General features: G+C 44.1%; 1 protein-coding gene across 6 annotated transcripts in view; it reads left to right on the top strand.

The window, feature by feature from the left end:
* The window catches only part of Prdm2 (PR/SET domain 2), a 106,066-nt gene that overhangs the window by 43,073 nt on the left and 43,757 nt on the right, over positions 1-19,236 (top strand). For 5 of the 6 annotated variants that reach the window (XM_057783619.1, XM_057783620.1, XM_057783621.1 and 2 more), the window contains 2 exons: positions 8,897-9,049; positions 13,589-13,715. In XM_057783619.1, the coding sequence (XP_057639602.1) occupies positions 8,897-9,049; positions 13,589-13,715 (280 nt within the window). Of the gene's footprint in view, positions 1-8,896; positions 9,050-13,588; positions 13,716-14,072; positions 14,199-19,236 lie in introns of those variants that run through there. The other variant, XM_057783624.1, reaches the window with a different exon arrangement.

Raw genomic sequence — 19,236 nt, forward strand, 5'->3', positions numbered from 1 at the left:
CTGCATCCAAGGCCTGTTATCATGTAAAGTTCATAGTTTGTGTTAACTTTTTCTTGGTATATATTCTAATGAGTATTTAAAAAATATTTTCTTCTGAAACGATCTATATAGCCTGGCTGTCCTGAAACTTGCTAGGTAGACCAGTTTGGATTTGAACGTATAGAGATCTTCCTGCCACTGCTCCTTCAGTACAGGGATTAAAGACATGTGCCACCCAACCCAGTGTATAAGTCTTAAAATTTTAAACAAGGTCAACAAGATGCCTCATTATGTGAAGGTTTTGCCACCAAGCCTGATGACATGAGTTCCATCACTGAACCCACGTGGTGGAAGGAGAAAACTGACTTCCCCAGCTGTTCTCTGCCTTTACACACACACACACACACACACACACACAAACAAATGTAATTAGAACAACACCAACACAAAACTATGTTTACCACAAACTATAATAGTATGGACAGTGCAGAAAAAGCTCACCAAAAATTAAAATTCACTTAAACTCCCAGTACCCAGACATCTCTATGAGCATTCTTTTAATTCTACATTTAAAATCTGCTAAATTAAAGAACTTATTTTGGCCACACCCTTGTGTGGTGCAGTCTCTTTTTTTCTCTGCCTAAGGCCTCTGCCATCCTTGTTTCTCACACTAGTTCCTGTCCTTGCATTGTGTATTATAGGAATGTCATATGCTTGCTTCCTACCAACGTCCCAAGGATGTATCTGTCAAGTACGTGGCCTATGCCATTTCTTCTGTGGCTGCTCATAATTCTGTTTGTATACCATCCACAATTTGTTTTGGATATTTAGATAACTTTAATCTTTTGCTGAGTATGTACAGTCCTTCAAAGCGTAAACTCACTATGCATGCAATATGCTGACTTGTCTGATATTTTTCTGAAGATATATTCCTAGAAGTGTAAATATTAAGTCAAAAGTTATGTAAATTTCCATACATTTTTGGTCAGTTTTGCCCTGAAGCCCTTAGAAAGATTGTAGTGATTTGTATAATCAGCAAGAGTATGTTTTTTTCTAGGGCTTTGAAACCCAGTATTTTTTTTTTTTTAATCGCTTTAAGAATATCTATTCTCGCTGGGTGGAGGTGGCGCGCGTCTTTAATCCAAGCACTCAGGAGGCAGACTCAGGCAGATCTCTGTGAATTCAAGGCCAGCCTGGGCTATAAGAGCTATTTCCAGGACAGGCTCCAAAGCTACAGAGAAACCCTCCGAAAAACCAAAAATAACAACAAAAAACAAAACAAAACAATAACCAAAAACCCCAAACTATCCTTTTAAGTGAACAATCACTACTTCTATTTGTGTTTTGCTCTTCTTGAGTCTAGGGCTGGAGAGATGGCTCAGAGGTTAAGAGCACTGACTGTTCTTCCAGAGGTCCTGAGTTCAATTCCCAGCAACCACATGATGGCTCACCACCATCTGTAATGAGACCTGGTGCCCTCTTCTGGCATGCAGGCAGAATATAGGCAGCAGAACACTACATAAATGATGAATCTTAAAAAAAAGTTTTAAAAAATTATACAAAAAATTTTGAGTCTAGAGGACAGAGGGAAGAAGTAGAAGAGCCTATCAATTGTAATAGATCCAGAAATGCTCTCTGCATAGCTCCAAGATTTTACTATAGTTTTTTTTTTTTTTTTTTTAAAGAAGCAAGCTGCTGGGTGGTGGTGGCGCACACCTTTAATCCCAGCACTCGGGAGGCAGAGGCAGGCGGATCTCTGGGAGTTCGAGGCCAGCCTGGTCTACAAGAGCTAGTTCTGGGACAGGCACCAAAGCTACAGAGAGACCCTGTCTCGAAAAACCAAAAAAAAAAAAAAAAAAAAAAGAAGCAAGCCCTCTTTTTATGAGTTCCCAGCATTGTGAATAAAATACATGTTGGTGTGTGAGCGGGGACAGTGCTTGTTGTGTCCTTGTAATTGGATGTCACTTGAAGTGATGGCTGCCGATTCCGGTGTCCCCTTTTGTATTTGGCTGTCACTTGGAAGCTGCCAGCGGATTCTGCAGAGTCTGTTTTCAGCAAGTCCTAGTCATGCTCGTTGCTGTTCTCTAGCTATAGAATTCTGTCAGGGCAGCTGGAGGAAAGGTTGTCTTTAGGTCCCAGCCTATAGCCTGTGTTTTAAAGCTCCAAGACTAAGAAGCACCTTTACGGTTTCAAACTTTGTGGCACATGAAGATATTATGAATTTGAAGTTTCAATTCATGAGGAAAGTTTTATTTACGCACAGCCACATTCATTTGGCGAGTCAAACAGTGGCAACAGGCTGCATGACCTGTAAGGTCAAAAATACTTAAAAAAATGTTTGAGTGTTTTGCTTACATATGTGTCTGTGCACCACATCTGTACAGTGTCTGCGGAGGCCAGAGGAGGGTGTCGGATCTTCTGGAACAGGAGTTACAGACAGTTGTGAGCCACTATGTGGTTGCTAGGAATCGAACCTGGGTCTTCTGGAAGAGCAGTTGATGCTCTTTAACTACAGAGCCATCTTTCCTGCTCTCCCAAATACTTTCTTCATGTTACTCTTTATAGAAAGTTTGCTGTTTCTTGGCTGTGTGGAGAAGAAGCCAGAGGAGTGAATGTGGAGCTGCGTAATGTTTCAGGTTTACTGGGACTGGATTATAGCCATGTGCAGAACTTGCTACTCCAGCTATAGAGATGGTTTTTGTAGTAACAGCCGAGCCAATCATGAATCATGCTGTTTCAGGAGTTTCAAGATAAATGAGGGTGTTGAAGTACAGGGGATTAAGTAATCTTTTCAAACAGTTAACTATTACTTAGATTAGCAGCTTGGTATGGTATAGCCCCACCCCCGTTGGAAGTTCATTTAATGTCTCTCTGTCAAGCATTTCCTGTGTGTTGATCTTGGCTTATACACTCCTGGCTTTGTCTCATAGAGGTTGTTGGTCTGGATACAAGTACACGTAAGTAGATGATAGGTCTGGGTACCAAGGGGCTGGCTTGAGGCCCTCGAACTGTTTAGCCTGGAGTCAGAGCCAAACTAAGCGTTTGGGTTGTTGTCAGTGCTCTTCCTATAGCAAAGGCCACAGACAGAGTCTTTTGTGGTACGGAACCTTGTGTGTCATCACTATGACAGGATGATAAAGACAGGTTATCTGAAGTATAGAAAGGTTTGGTTTTGGCTCACAGTTCTTTGTGTAACCATCCAAAATTAAGTCGTCATGTAGCTTGGGCCATTGGTGACAGTGGCATATCCTGGCAGGAATACACGTAGGAGCCCAAGTTTTCTTTCTCAGACTGAAGCAGAAACAGAGGGCTAGGCAGGGCCCCACATAGTCCCTTCTGAGGTTATGGTACCTGTGGCCTAAGGACCTTCCACCAGACCCCACATCTCAAAGGTCCATTATTTCTCAGTAGCACCCCATAGAGGAGGTACAGCCAGACCACCCACCCTCTTGCAAGCCTCCCCAGAAAGTGTGGAACTGCATACTGGGAAAGATTGCTGCCACTTCTAGTGGTTTATGGAATTCTTACACATCCATGGTCATGGGTAGAAATTCTGATTTAAAAACAAGAATAAACTATTTTGCCTACCCACTAGAATTTGATTAGAGACTTTTGGGAAGCAGTTTATATTTTGTAGAGCATCTGTTATTGGAGAATTTCCCACAAACATTTATACAGTTGTATAGCTGAGACCTATTCCCAGTAATTTCAAAAGAGCGTCAGTCACGTAAGCATGCTCAGACGGGATAGACAGCGACTGGGCTTTGAGGACCTGAGAAGCCAACTGTTGTTACGTTTCTGTTTTAGACTTGCCAGTACAGATAGCCTGCATGCTTGGAATTGTCCTCTGACAAGTGGGCCTTTTCTGTTAAGATGTGCCACCACCTGGTAGACTCTGCTCTCTATTGGCGAATGTTTAGAACATTTTAGAAGCCCTTGAGCTTCTAAAGTAATATGAGGTGTGGAGCAGATGATAGCGATGATCCATTTTGTCTGTAGCTCCCAGAAAGTTTCTTCTGCAGGGTAGCAGTCTGCTTATCCTTAATGAAACCTGCAGGCAGCCAGCTCTGTCACTGAAGTGCCACTGGGGGCTGAAGATGTCACAAAGATATGGTATTTTTGTGGGTAGTATTAGTAAAATCCTTTAAGACTTGCAAAGATACATTTATTACCTTTTCATACAAATTGAGGTTACCTTTCTCTTTTTTGTCTTCATAGCTTTATTTGCAGGTTCAATGATATTTATAAAACGAGTTGCTAGAGATTATTCTCAGTAAGATGATTTGAACCTAAGCAGTGAAGAAAAATATTTGATCTTGTAAAGGATAAAATCATTTCTAAAAATTGTAGCTTGTATAAGTGTAGAACAGTTTAGAGCAGTGGTTCTCTACCTTCCTAATGCTGCCTCCCTTTAATACAGTTCCTCGTGTGTGGTGTATGAATGTCTCAACCATAAAATTATTTCATTGCTACTTCATAACTGTAACTTTGCTGTTATTATGAATCATAATGTAAACATCTATGTTTTCTTATGGTTTTAGGCGATCCCTGTGAAAAGGTCATTTGACCCCCAAAGGGGTCTTGACCCACAGGTTGAGAATCGCTAGTGTAGATCTTCATGTTGAGGTTCAGCAGTGAATCCTCAGGGAAAATACGGAGGCATGGAAAGGAGCCTCTGACAGTATAGGCAGACTGGGGCTCCTGATGTGAGTACCTGGCCTTCTAGAGAGGGTCTGTCTCGGTTGTAAAGTGTTAGCAATGCTTGGTACCTACACTGTAGGGAAGTCCAAACAATAGCCCGGGGACATGGTTTTGTCATTGTAGGCTGTAATGTTAGAGAGCTGGTTTAATCAAGTGTAATACTCAATTTGATATTAGAGTTGACCCAGCATGAGAGTTTGTCATTGCCTTGTCTCAGTTTTAGCCTGTGATGTCTGTGGCAATTTGCTATTGTTATTATTATTATATTGTTATTATTATGAGTTAGGATGTTGTAGGTGAACAATTGAGAGTTTAAGTGATGTTTTATGTTTCATAAAGTGAATGAAAGTTTTGTCCTATACTTCCAACATTAACCAGTATGCTTACCGAGTAATAAATAATTAAGGAAGATATAATGTGGTTTGTTCTTTGCAAATTCTTTTTCCTAAATGGCATAGAGATGCAACTCTGAGTGTGTCATATTCAAAGGGGCATGTGTACTGCATTTGAATTTTGATTATTTTAAAACTATTTTTTTTTAAATGACTGAATTAAATAGAACTGAATTAAGTTACAGGATGTTTCTGCTGTCCTTGAAGAAGAGTTAGCACCCTGTCTGTTCAATGAGAAACAGGAATGGCTTCCACAACCCTGACCTAGAGGAGTCAGGAGTAGGAAGAAAGCTGTATGCTTTTGTGTAGTGCTGCTGGAGGTGACAGCAGGGGTGGCCTCCTGGATAAGCACTTTACCATGAGTTACACCCTAGCCATCAGAAAAAGGATTATAAAGAGATGTTTGAGGTAAAACTCTCCTTCCCTGCTCCCTGTCTGCTTATCAGTTTCATTTGGATGTAAGGAAGAAATGAGATGATCAAGTTTGAGTCCTGGCAGTATTTTTAGTGGTTTGGCTATTCTACTAAAATTGCCCATCTACTATTTCTTCATAGATATAAAAAAGGGACTTAATAACATTTCATAGGGACTGGAGTGATGGTTCAGTGGTTGAGAATACAAATTGCTGTTGCAGAGGACTTAGATTCTGTTCCATTAACTCCAGCTCCAGGGGACCTGACACTTTCTAGCTTCCTTGGGCACAAGCACTCATGTGCACAGCCTACACCTTTCCTATAAATACAAACACATACACATATATAAAAATTTAAATGTCAAAGGCACAGTATTTATAGATTATTCTGTAGACCCTTACAAAGATGGAACAAAAATAATTTGTAAAACAGCCAGCTTACCCAGAGTTGGCACACGATGCTCTCTTCAGTCCTCTTCTCGAGTTGAAGGATGGGGTCTGGGATGGAAGTCAGTTTGTTCAAGCTGTTCTTATGAGGGTGTACTCTAGTACCCTTGCTTGGTAGAGGAGGCTGCTTTATGGATTGCATCAGGATAAAGCTTTTAATTCTGTGTGCTATTCCTCTTTTGAATCAGGTGAGCCTATTTCGTAGTCGTTATGGAGATGTGGAAATAGACTTCTTCAGTGCCTCTTGTTGGGTTTGAACTAGGGAAGGAGGGTTGCCTGCCTTGTGACTGATGGAGGAAGTGATCATAATCGGTTGTCCCTGCCCTTCCACTACCATTGTCTGATGATAAGTTGCACTTCTGTAGCTTAGCAAAATTTAGAGATATTTCTGTCAATCGCTGAATTTAATGTGATTAGAAATGGATGTTTGATGAGCAAACATGGGAATTGTATCAAACCATATTCTCATCTTAGTTCCCCACTAACAAACTAAAGCTCAGTGATAAGAACACTGCACACCTTTTCAGTGTTATTTAAGACAGGGTCTATGTAGCCTGTCTTAAAAAGCCCTGGAACTTATTATGTAGACCAGGCTGGCAGCCAATTCACAGACATCTGCCTGCTTCCGTATCCCAAACGATGAGTGCTGGGATTAAAGGTTTGTGCCACCATTTCCCTTGGCATCCAACAGACCTTGGGCACTTCATGCAAGTGCAGATGTAGATCTTCAGGACAGTTAGTACTTTGCCCATTTCCTCTATTCCCCCCCTCGCCCCCCAGTGTAAATGCTATTCCAGTAGAGGAGAGGCAGAAAGTTCAGACAAACGAAAGAAGAGAATATTGAACTAGTCTATTTTCTCAAAGGAAAGCATTAATGACATTTTCTTACCTTTAGTTTTAGATTATTTTCTCTTCTTATATTCTTATGTTTAGGCTAAAAATAAATAGTTCATTCTTTCAATGTGGCTTGTTCAGTCAGCAATGTATCTGTATATGTCTGACACTAGAGGGTGGGACCTTCTCTCAGAAAACAAAGCAAAAAAACTAAACAAAGCCCCCCCCCATATACCCTTCCCCAATCCCCTCTGTTATATTCATCTATCTCTATGGAACTCTTTTCTTTATGAACATCATTGCACTTAGAACAGCCCCTATTTCCATTGAGATACAATGAGGAATACATAAAGAATTAACTCAACTGGAACACTTTATTTTTGCAGAAGTTTACGTTGACTTAAGATTCAGGAAGTTTCAGCAGTGCCTGAGTTGTTATTAAAGCAGATGGATAGTCAAGCTGCCACCTTTACTTTCCATTTGGTGGGTTTCCCTGGCAGCTGCTGCTGTCTCTGTCGTCACATTGATACCTGGTGATACTGCCAGTGTATTGGTGGTGACCCAGTAGGATCCTGATGTTTACCGGTATACATTCAAAATAAGAGAGAGAAAAAGACTATCTTTGAGCCTGGGGGCAAAGGGAATAATAATACCCGTGTGAGTCAGTGGCCTAACCAGAGGATTGGTGGTGTTCATTGATCATTCACTTCACTTTTCTATTTGATTGTGCCGGCAGGTGGGACGATCATCGCTCTCAAACATTGGAAAGCAGCTTTTGTTGTTTTGTGTATTGTTTTTAACAATTTTTCGACTGTCTCTTCATAACATAGCATTTGAGGAGTATTCTGTTTTGAAAAGGAAAGAGTGTATGTTTGTATATCTGGAGAGTTCTCTATATCTTTAGAAGAACTGAAGGAGGCTGGGGTGCTGGTGGGAAGAGAAGAGCCTGTAGTCTAGCCTAGGGTGGTCAGGTAGTCAGGGAAACAGCCACAAATGGAGGTCAAACAAGCCTGGGCCTAAGACTGTCTTTCCTCCAGTCAAGTGATTTAGAAAGGAAGGCTGTTCTACCTTCAAGCCCTGATTTCCACATGTGGAAGGGGAAAATTAGTAAGTGAGATCTGACACAAAGAGTGTAGCTTAGTAGTGTCAGTGTCTTGGAAGGCGAGAACCAGACTTAGAGCCTCAGTCTCAAGGGCCCAGGCTTGATCAGGAAGTCAGCCTCACAGCCATCAGTGGAGAGCAGGAGCGTTGACCTAACTAAAAGGGATTAATGTGATGGGAGAGGAAGAAAGGAATGAATGGAAGGAGTCAGGTGTGTGGGGAAAAGAGAGACACCCAGAATCCTTCTTTTCTTCCTAAAAAGAACACCTATTTGTAGTTCTGGTTCAGTGTCTACTCAGGCACTTGGAAGAATAAATGCACATATGTGCACATATGAATGTCAAACTCCTTGCAGAGTTGATGTTCTTTAAAATGAAGGCATGACCGGCTAAGTGTTTATTGGCAGCGTCACAGGGGAGGAGCAAGCATGGATGGAAGTTCAGGGAAGCTTCCTAAGAAAGTAGATCCGGTGTCCTGGGTTTTCTGGTACTTTTCTGCAGCATCCCAGAACCTTACAAACATGTTCGCTGAACCTTAGTTCTGATACATGTGCTGGATGGTGTAGGTGTTGAGGGACAGTGAGGTTGATAAAACCATCATAGCTTGTCACCTCCAAGCTGATTCACTACGTGTGCTCATTTGCGAAGTCCCTGTAAATCATGCCAGAAAGAAGACTTCGGGACTGTGTAGCCTAGCAGTACAGGTCTAGGTTGAACTGACAGAATATCTGAGAAGGCATTTTGCTAAGTCTCATTTGAGAGCATGTAGTTGTAACGTGTTTTCATGTACAGGAAATATTTGTAGATTGAGCATATGAACTTCAGTTTCTTATATTTAGGGGGGAACCTAAAGAATGAAGATTTCACAGCTTCTGTTTCCTCCCTGTGTTTTTGAGTGTTGGTTCTTTATCTTGTTTCTCTGAAATGCTGTAGAGTGCTTGCATACAGTAAAAACAGATGTTTGGAAAGTTGAAGATGAAACTTTTTAGGCATTCCTGTCCTAATACAAGCTCATTCTTCTCTGTCCATAGGTGTACTACCCAAATCTGGGGTGGATGTGCATTGATGCCACTGATCCGGAGAAGGGCAACTGGTTGCGCTATGTGAACTGGGCTTGCTCAGGTGAAGAGCAGAATTTATTTCCACTGGAAATCAACAGAGCCATTTACTATAAAACTTTAAAGGTAACAGTGTTGCTGTTAATCTACTCCTGGCTACTCTGTGTGCATTTCTCTCAGTGTAGTCTAGCTGTGACTGACAAGAACAGCTCTGCAGACCTGGAATGGATGGCGTTTGAAGTGGCTCATCCACACACCCAAGGCTCTGTGTTAATCACATGGCTGCTGAGATCTAGCATATGTCAGGGAAGTAGAGCAGGAGGATTGTGTTGAGTAATTACAGACTGCATCTTTCTTGGTGCTGCTGATTATCTATGGCAGCTGCTCCCCTTCTCCTCCTCTGGCCCAGATGCATTGGGACTCTCCGGCAGATTTCTCCTACTGTGTAGTATCAGTACCGTGGTACTGTGTGTTAAGAGAAAGCACACTCATAGTGTTTAGTGCACGTGAAGCTTTGGGTCAGCTTCCCCTTTCCTTTGCTTGTATTCAGGATAGAATTTAGGATATATTTCTTCCTCCTGCCAAATATTTCTTGGGGACATTAGTTGTTGAGATTAAGAGGACAGTCACGCTCAGAGCTGGTAACGAGGGCACCCGGCACATTTGGGCTCTTACTACTAGGATGCTTTCCTCTTAGCACGCTTCTGTGGTGAGTAGGGTTCTCTCTTCCTCCCTTGTCTTCACAGGCCATGTTTCTGTAGCAGACAAAGCTACATTCCATGCATGGAATGTTCTAGAATGGAATTTTGGGGTAGAAAGACAGATGATGGTTGTCTTTTGTAATCTTCAGTCACTTGCGGCCTCTTGGGTCCCTCAGCAGTGATCACCTGTGTTTTCCAGGATTCAGCATTCTCTGAGGCAGGCTTTGTAAATGAACTGCGTGGGAATTTGTTGTATGAAATCTTGAAAATGCTAAGGAGTACAGAAAAAAATTAAAAATATTATTTTTCTCTTTTGTAAGAGAATGTCTCTTAGCATGTAGCCCTATCTCAGTCACTGACGGTGTTGAAAGCTGTGTGTACTGAACAAACCAGGTTTCTCTTCAATACTTCTTGTCTATCAATGTTTAAGTTGTTTTTTTAAAAATTTTTTTAGTTTGATTTGCAGTACACGGATTCTAAGTTGTATTTTTAACTTGAGTGGACATGAGTGTCCTTCTATATAAGGAGTTTGTACTGATTCTCACCCTCTCCATCTGTTGGTGTTGGGTTCAAACCCAGGGCACTGAGCTTGACATCCAGCCCTGTGCAGATGTTTAGCTCATCCATCGTGAAGTACAGGTAGCTCTGCTGACACCCACAGATCAATGAAAAGGGAGACAGGAGCTAGGGACAGGTGCTCTTGTCTTTGGAGGCCCGAATGTTTCGTGGTGGCTGACTGAAGATCATGGTAAGTATACATTTGTCCTCACTCTTTCCCTTTTACTTTAAAGATTTGCTTTTATATTTTCTAGAATCCTAATTATTTCAAGTAGCATTTAATACCATTTCATAAATACATTGCATAAAAGAGAAATGAGCTAAAATTTATATGCTCTAAAAACAGTTTGAATTTTTTTTTTTTTTTTTTTTTGGTTTTTCGAGGCAGGGTTTCTCTGTGGCTTTGGAGCCTGTCCTGGAACTAGCTTTTGTAGACCAGACTGGTTTCGAACTCAGAGAGGTCGGCCTGCCTCTGCCTCCCGAGTGCTGGGATTAAAGGCGTGCGCCACCATCACCATCCAGCTGTTTTCTCCCATTTTATAATCCTCTCTAGTTCTGGAAATAAAGGCACGCACTGCCAAGTTTCTATGGCAACTAGTGTGGCTACTGGGATTAAAGGTGTGTGTTACCACTGCCTGGCTGTAAGGCTGACCAGTGTGGCTGATTTTACTCTCCCGATTCCCAGGTAAACTTGTTTATTAAAATACAATTGAAATGCCACTACATCAAACTTTTTTTTTTTTTTTTTTTGATTTTTCGAGACAGGGTTTCTCCGTAGCTTTTGGTTCCTGTCCTGGAACTAGCTCTTGTAGACCAGGCTGGCCTCAAACTCACAGAGATCTGCCTGCCTCTGCCTCCCAAGTGCTGGGATTAAAGGCGTGTGCCACCACCGCCCGGCTCTACATCAAATTCTTACATAGCCACTGTACACTGGCATATCAGGAAGCCAGCACCTAGGCAATATTGTATTAACTGATCTGTCCACTCAGCCAAGAGTGTATCTGTTGTTGCAATCATGTCTTTGTAGGAAAAGAATTTTGGCTCTCATTTGACTCTTAGGCTTGGTGTATTAGTCAGGGTTGTCTAGAGCCATACAATGTACGAAATGAATCTCTCTCTTGTGTGTGTGTGTGTGTGTGTGTGTATGTATGAATTTATTGGACTGACTTACAGGCTCAGTCCAACAATGGCTAGCTGTGAATGGAAAGTCCAATTGTATTTTAATAAGTTGCTCAGTCCTATGAGGCTGGGTGTCTCATCAGGTCTTCTGTCGATGCTGGACTCCCAAAGAAGTAGGCTCTAATGCAGTGAAGGAATGGATGGGCAAGCAGCAGAAGTTGTGGCTCAGATTAAAGGTGTGTCTTCCCACCTCAAGATCTGGATTAAAGGAGTGTGTCATCCCGCCTCAAGATCCAGATCAAACACTTGTGTCTTCCAGCTCAAGATCCAGATCAAAAGCTTGTGTCTTCCTGCTCAAGATCCGGATCACAGGCTTGTGTCTTCCTGCCTCAAGATCCGGTTCACAAGCTTGTGTCATCCCGCCTCAAGATCCAGATCAAAAATGTGCCCTCCATATCTGGATTATAGTTCATTTCAGATTGTCATGGCATTTCAAATGTATTTTAATAAATAAATTTAAATTACTTAATAAATAAGTAAAGACTGCCTGAAGATCAGAGAGTAAAACAGTCTTACTGGTCAGCCTTACAGACCATGTTATGGGAACATACACCTTTAATCCTGTAGCCACCCTAGTTGACATAGAAATCAGGTGGTGCACACCTTTACTCCCAGTCATAGGTAGGAATATAAGACTCTCAGGTGCAGTCTTATTCTGAAATTCCAGGAGGCAGGATCGAGGTTGAGGTAAGAGTCAGTGGCTGGCTATTTTGCTTTTTGGATCTTCAGGTTGAACCCCGATTTCTGACTCTGAGTTTTTATTATTTGTGCTTCACCAGTTAGTCAAGTTTACAACCAAAAATAGCCATCACTCTTAGACTGTTTGATAACATTTTAGTGCTGAGGAGACTCAATTTGGACTTCTGGTTAGATCCCACGTGTGCCTCCTGGGCACCTCAGAAGTGACCTGTTCTCTGTGCATGCTCTCAGGAGGCAGGTGCTGGTTGGCTGACTCATTGGAGAGACATTTCCTCCCTTTGTGACTCGTAGCCGTTTGGGGAGAGAGGATTTTGACAGGAGGCAAATGTTAAGGAACTTTTCCGACTTTCATCTATTACCCTTTGGTCCTCTGGGGAGTCTAGTCTGGGTCAATCCGTGTTGATGATCGCTATACGGATTATTATGATCCCTCTTTCCACTGGCCCTACTTTTGCCAGACATTCCCTTTCAGTTATCTTCCTTGGATCATCTGTGTCAGCATGTGGGTTGGAGATGGGCTTTTTACTTCAGCTTTCTGAGCAGATAGGGTCCCCAAGAGTGAATGAAAACTCTAAGCCACCTCCCTGATTCTGCTTAGTACCCCCCCCCCACACACACACACTTTATTTTCTTGAGACACAGGGTTTCTCTGTAGCTTTGGAGGCTGACCTGGAACTAGCTCTGTAGAACAGGCTGGCCTCAAAAGCAGAGAGATCCGCTTGCTGGGATTAAAGGCTTGCATCACCACTGCCCTGCTCAGGACTCACTTCTCTTCTCTAAATATTTCTTCAGTAGATTTTAGATGTAGTTGTATGATGGTGTGGGAGCGACTGTGAAAGGGTGAATGTTTTAGGAGCATAATGCCTAGGAGGTATTCTTAGGCATTCTGTAAGTAGAAATGTTTTCACAGGCCTGAGCTAGTAGGTGACTGCTTTGAGGATGCTAGGTTGGGCTCTGCCTGAGCTCAGCGCTTCTGTTATTATAAATAGCGGTTGCATGCATGATTAAGGTGCAGAGCGTTCCTGCTTAACTTGTGCTTGGAATTAGAACCTTTGGTGCTAACTCCTTTCTATGCTATTTGCTTCTTAGTGACTCAATTTCTCATCCACTCGAATTTCATGGGCAAAATGGTCCCGTATTTTATTTTTTCTCTTGTGTGGGTGGCATGAGACTTGGAGCTAGCTGTAAGAGTCTAGTGGTGGAGGCTGAGCACTAGTCCCAGATCAGCCGGTACACGCACTCCTGCGAGCCTTCATGACAAGCTACCAGGTACTCCTGTTTGCCCTGAGTGTCTTGCTTTGGCCCTGCCAGCCAAAGAGTTTTCTGCTAGCCCGGGCCTCGGCTCCGCCTCCTACGCGGGCGCGCGCCCGAGGGCCCGCCTCCTCCCTGCGCGCTCCCTGACCCCTCCTCCTCTCCGTGCGCGCCCGCGGCGGCGGCGCCTTCCCGACAGCTGTTTGCGGTCGCCGCGCCGCCCCCGCCAACAACCGCCTCTCTGATTGGTTCGCATCTTGTCTCGTCTATCCTGCAGCCAATCGCGCCTGGCGAGGAGCTGCTGGTCTGGTACAATGGGGAAGACAACCCCGAGATAGCAGCTGCGATTGAGGAAGAGCGAGCCAGCGCCCGGAGCAAGCGGAGCTCTCCTAAGAGCCGCAGAGGTAGGAATCGCCACCGCCGCTGGGCCCGGGCCGCACCCGCGCGGGCACACGGGCTGAAGGCCGGGCGTCGCCCATGGCGTCGCGGTGACCTTTTCCGGGCTGGGCCCGCCGTCCCCGCCCGGCCCGCTGCTGAATCACGGCGATCTCGGCACACTCGGGCTGTTTGCGAACTTGTGCCCGAGCGCCCGCGCGGCGGGAAGTGCGCGTGCGGCCGCCGAGTGCGGGCCCGGCCCTGCTCCCGGAATCGGGCCCGTCGCGCTGCGAGGGAGGGCCGCCCGCGCCTTCCGGCTCCGCTGACAGCGCAGGACGCAGCAGAGGAGACGGGAAGGGAGACACGGACCTGGGAGAGACAAAGATGGGGTGCACCGGGGGCCGACGGCGGTGAGCTGCCGCACAGGATGCGTTGGGCTTTGTGGAAGTTAAGGAGGCTTGCTGTGACTTCAGTTTTTACAGTTTGGCGATAAACGATGTTTTGAACAGAAGGTAGAATGTAGTCACACTTATAAAAAGGGAGGGGATAATTTGTGGGTAGGAAAATAGTTTGGATGGCTGTATCATATTTCCAGCTGGCATGCAGATACGTCGCTGAAATTTTTTATGAAAAACTTTAACGCGAATTTGGGACTCTTACTGAGCCTAGTTTGAAAACAGGCCAAGGCACGGTACAGTCGTTTTTACTAAAACAAGAACTTTGGGTCTCGTTTTTGTAATTGTTGTTTGTTAGGTTTTTTTCTGTGTGTTTTGTTCTTCCCTTAGATCTTAGTAAATTTTTTAAATCCGAACAAGCTCGTCCTTTTCCCAGAACATTGCAAAGTATGTGTGGGAGTGAGGCTATAAATAAAAGCATAAACGTGGTTTTGGAAAACTCTCAAGCAATATTTGATGAGCTCATTGTGACTTTTCAATTTCGCATTCTTCCTATTTCTCAGCAGAGTGTAAGAGGGTGGCTGGTAGGCCGCTTACTGGCTACGTTTTTCTATTGACGGTGATGTACTTGCTGCTTTAGGTCATTAAATACTTTGATTCTGGGTCAGATGATAAAAGTCTAGAAAATTCCAGCCCTCCGCCAAGTGTTTAAATGTGTGTTGAGATTTCGTTGGGCCAAGGCTTAACATTTTGTCTCTTCATTATTTAACTTATTTCTCTACTTAGTGTACATTTTGTTTGTAAACAACAGTCATGTTACCAGCCTTCTTAGATAAACTATAACTTGTATGGAGTTCAAAAATTAGAGGACCTGGGGATTTTTTACTGTGCCACTAAACTTAATTCCGACATTTAATCAAGTCTGTAATTTGATGGCATTCTCACTTTGCTTTGTGGTAAACTTGGGTGTGTGATCAGACCCCGTTTCATCATTCCTTTCCTTTAGTTATTTCTTACTGTTCCTGTTCAGTTAGTTCACAGACGTACACATTTCATGGCTAGATTGCTGGGGTTTGTTTTTTTTTGTTTTTTTTTTTTTTTGGTTTTTCAAGACAGGGTTTCTCTGTGGTTTTGGAGCTTGTCCCGGAACTAGCTCTTGTAGACCAGGCTGGTCTCGAACTCACAGAGATCCGCCTGCCTCTGCCTCCCGAGTGCTGGGATTAAAGGCGTGCGCCGCCACCGCCCAGCTAGATTGCTGGTTTTTATATTGTTTAGTAGTCCGTATTTCTTACTGCCCCATTATTGTTATTTTGGTTTTTTGTTTTTGTTTTTGTTTTTCGAGACAGGGTTTCTCTGTAGCTTTGGTGCCTGTCCCGGAACTAGCTCTTGTAGATCAGGCTGGCCTCGAACTCCCAGAGATCACCTGCCTCTCCCGAGTGCTGGGATTAAAGGCGTGCACCACCACCACCCGGCCCATTATTGTTTTGATAAGGAGTCTGGACAGCAGACAGCTCACTGAGTTGTTCTTGAGCTTTAATTAAAAGACGTGAGCGAGATTCATGCTCAGCACACACAGCCACTCTGCTGTGGGCGGCTTACTTCAGAAGAGGCCTGTTTGCTGAATGTGACCTGAGAGCAGCGAATCAAACCTTTCTACTTCACAGCTCGGAAGACCTGAAGGCAGAACTTTTTATTGTTAACTCAGTATGACTTTAGGCATTTAAATAATAGCTTCTTTGGCAGGGGTGTCAGAATCAGAGTAAATTGATTCTGGGGCAATGTTGCTTATTTGTTTGGGACGTACAGCTGACTGGTAGAGTGACGTTGGGCAAAACCTCGTACCGTTGAAACAAATGACTGGATTCTTCACAGTTCTGGACCCCAGCTCCTTTGTATGACAGCTGCTGTGCCCACATCTGTGCATTGCAGGAGGACCCTTTCAGAACTCATCAGATTGTTGGTGGATCATAGGACTGTTGGGTGTGTTGGGTAAGGAAAGCCCTGGTTCCCATGTCTATCACAGACTGGCAACCCTGCCCATGCTTTCCTTCTTTCTGACACTAATGTGTGTTAGGCTTTGCTCTGTGCTGTTCCTCGGTGAACACAAAGGCAGCAGTCATTCTCTGGTGCTTGCCACCTAGACTTGGGAAGAGGGTGCATCAGAAAGGCAGTGATCAGCGCTTGGCTAGCTGGCAGGTGGTTGGCCCCCAGTAAATACTCAGTGTATAAAGAAATAACAGTACACAATGCTTTAAGAAGATAGTTCATATTGTCCCTGGCCAAGGAGCTTGCAATTTCCCCCATGGTCACTTTTTTTTTTTAAAACTGGAATGTTTTAAGTTCTCAGTTCTGTGTTTCTGCTCAATTGCATACATGCCTGAGCAGCCTCTGTAAGGTTGAATGTCAGAAATGCCTTAGTTGGGATAGCTTCATAGCTTTCAGGTAGAAAGTGGGAGGGAAAGTGTTGGCTGTCTCTGGCTGTTTTACTATGAAATGTATAATCTGTAATGTAATAGAACAAAAGCCATGTTTAGAATTTTTACCACTTTCATGATTTCTGTCCCCTATCCATGACTGAGAAATGAAACAGTTTGCTAGCCTTAAGTAATGACTGTTGTTGAACCTTTCCCTGGCTTATTTAGTAGTGCAGGAGATGAAACTCAGGGTCTTGTAGCGTTAATAAGCAAGCAGTGTGTGTCAAGCCCTGCCTGAAGGAGCAACAGGAGCATTACCCAGATGGGCTTGGTGGAAGGAATGGGAAAGGTGAGACACCTAGGTGTCTGCCCTATCCTTTTGGTCGCTGAGAAGAACAAGTGGGTTAACGAGAGGGGGAATGCTTTCTGAAGCTTGAAGACACTTGGAAACTGCAAGTGCCACATCCTGGTGTGGGTTTCTTGGTGAGGACTTCTTCAGCAAGTGGATGTTGTGACCACCTAAGAGAAACTAGCCATAAGTACTGGATTCTTCCCTGTTATCCTCACTAGGCCCTGCCTCGCTCCCCTTTAGCCCTTACTAAAGGCCTCTGTAACCCACTGACCTCACTGTCCCAGCAAGTTAGCACAGAAGAGTTATTCATAGCAGCAAGAAGTCCCTTGGATGGGACCTCAGAGACGGATGGCGAAGAGGGCTACATCCTACAGCCACAGCAGGCTGCACTGGATGTGTCCTTAATGTCAGGAGATTCGGTCCTCCAGTTGATAACGTCATCTAGTATCTAGGTGACTTTCAACTACCAAATTTAAATTATGGTCGGTGTTAAGGAATGGCTTCATCTGTCTCCACATAGAATTATTCAAATGAAAACTCTTGGTATAATGAAGAATACTCAAGTGTTTTGAAATCAAACATATCCGACATTCTTTCTCCAGAGATGCTGAACAGCTCAGGTTAGGTTAGGTCAGGAAAGCTGAAAAGCTCCATATGCAGAGACTCAGTCCAGATAGGGGTGTGATGAGAGATGAGAGAGTGACAGACCATTGGCTATTGATGAGCAAGGCCTAGTACGTCAGTGTGGATAAGAAGTGGGTGCAGTGTGACACAACTGTTGTCAGGGCCTTCCAGCACCTGTGTCCTAAGTGACGTGAAGCTCTGGGTACTGCGGCTCCGTAGGCAGAGGAGCAGCATATGGTCAAGGGAAGCTTGTGCCTACATAGAGGCCCATGTGAGAATTTCTTGAATTGAGGAACACAGCTCTAGACATGGCTGTATTGGCCTCTTTCTTGCCAGGCACTGTGTGGGTTGGTTGGGGGAATTCAGGAGATGGCTAGATAGATGCCAGCTCTGTGAGGTTCTTGGTATCCCATGATTGCAACCAAGTGCAAGCTAGCCCTGGTGTGTGGACTTGATACAGCTCAGCAGAGGCTGCCCTTTGGCGCTTCCTGATCTCCACAGGAAGGGTCTGGAGAAAGAACAAGGCCTGAGTTTTCCCTGTGAAGGACATTGTGAGGCATGTAGGAAATGTGCAGAAGGAAGGGTGTGATGGTGGTACCCAGCCTCCTGAACAGACTTGCAGACTCCTGAGTACCCTACCAGAATGCTCTGTCCTAGCTCCAGGTGAAGAATGGGAATTTCTCAGGCAAGAGTTATGGACTTGTTTGAGATTACTTTGCTGATGGATATCAGCTTGAGCAGGGATTGGGGTGTGGGGTGGGGAGGTGTCCATGCTATTGTAAATGAAATGGGCAGCAGTAAAAAGGATTTGAAGTTAGTGTTCACGAGTACATGTTATAAAAGCAGAGAACACATGGGCTTCTATGAAGTGATCTCTTGGTCCCTGCTAGCAATTGGCAGCTCTGTTTCAGATTGATTCCTTTGGAGCTGAGTGTCAGCTCTGGCTGTGGTGCCTTATGGTGGTTAAATCCTGAACCTCCTAGTGCCTTATAGACAGTTTTTATTATGTTCATAGACTTAACTGGGCCCTCACCTGTTTACAGCTGTGGAGCAGGACTTCAGGGAGCCAGAGGCAGTGTTCCTCCGTGTGCTTAGGGCTTCAGGCTTGTCATGTTGGGCTCAGTGGGCTGTCTTGTATATGGTGGGTCTTACACATCTGTGTCTCCTGAAGCCCTGGCTGCCGTCCATCTACCTGAGATACCTTTGCTTGAGCAGTATATATGTCTTGCCCACCTTTGCTGCTGTTGGCTGTGTCTGTGTCTGAATGCTCAGTATGGTTTCAGTTGAGCTTTCCACCAGGAGGCAGAAAACTTCTGTTACCTTTTTCTAATTCTACTTGTGCCATTACTGAGATACTCCAGATTTAGTACAAATATTGAAAACTGTTTGTTTCTGTGCCTTTGATTCTTAGTTATATATAACCTTGTTTACAATTGTGTGGAATAACCAGACTTCTCTGAACTGTTCTTCACAAGTACATTTTCTTTATGTTTTGTGTGTGTGTGTGTGTGCACATCCCAGGAGGAGAAATAGGGTTGGAGGCTAGAATACTTTGTAGAGGAGTCAGGCTATTGAACTCAGGTTGTCAGGCTTGGGAGCAAATGCCTTTACCTGCTGAGCCATCTCGCTCTCCAACCCAGAATCTTAATATATCAAAAACTATTTGAGCCGGGCGGTGGTGGCGCACGCCTTTAATCCCAGCACTTGGGATGCAGAGGCAGGCGGATCTCTGTGAGTTCGAGACCAGCCTGGTCTACAAGAGCTA

This window comes from Chionomys nivalis, chromosome 11, assembly GCF_950005125.1.
Source record: "Chionomys nivalis chromosome 11, mChiNiv1.1, whole genome shotgun sequence".
In the NCBI taxonomy this organism is placed as follows: domain Eukaryota; kingdom Metazoa; phylum Chordata; class Mammalia; order Rodentia; family Cricetidae; genus Chionomys; species Chionomys nivalis.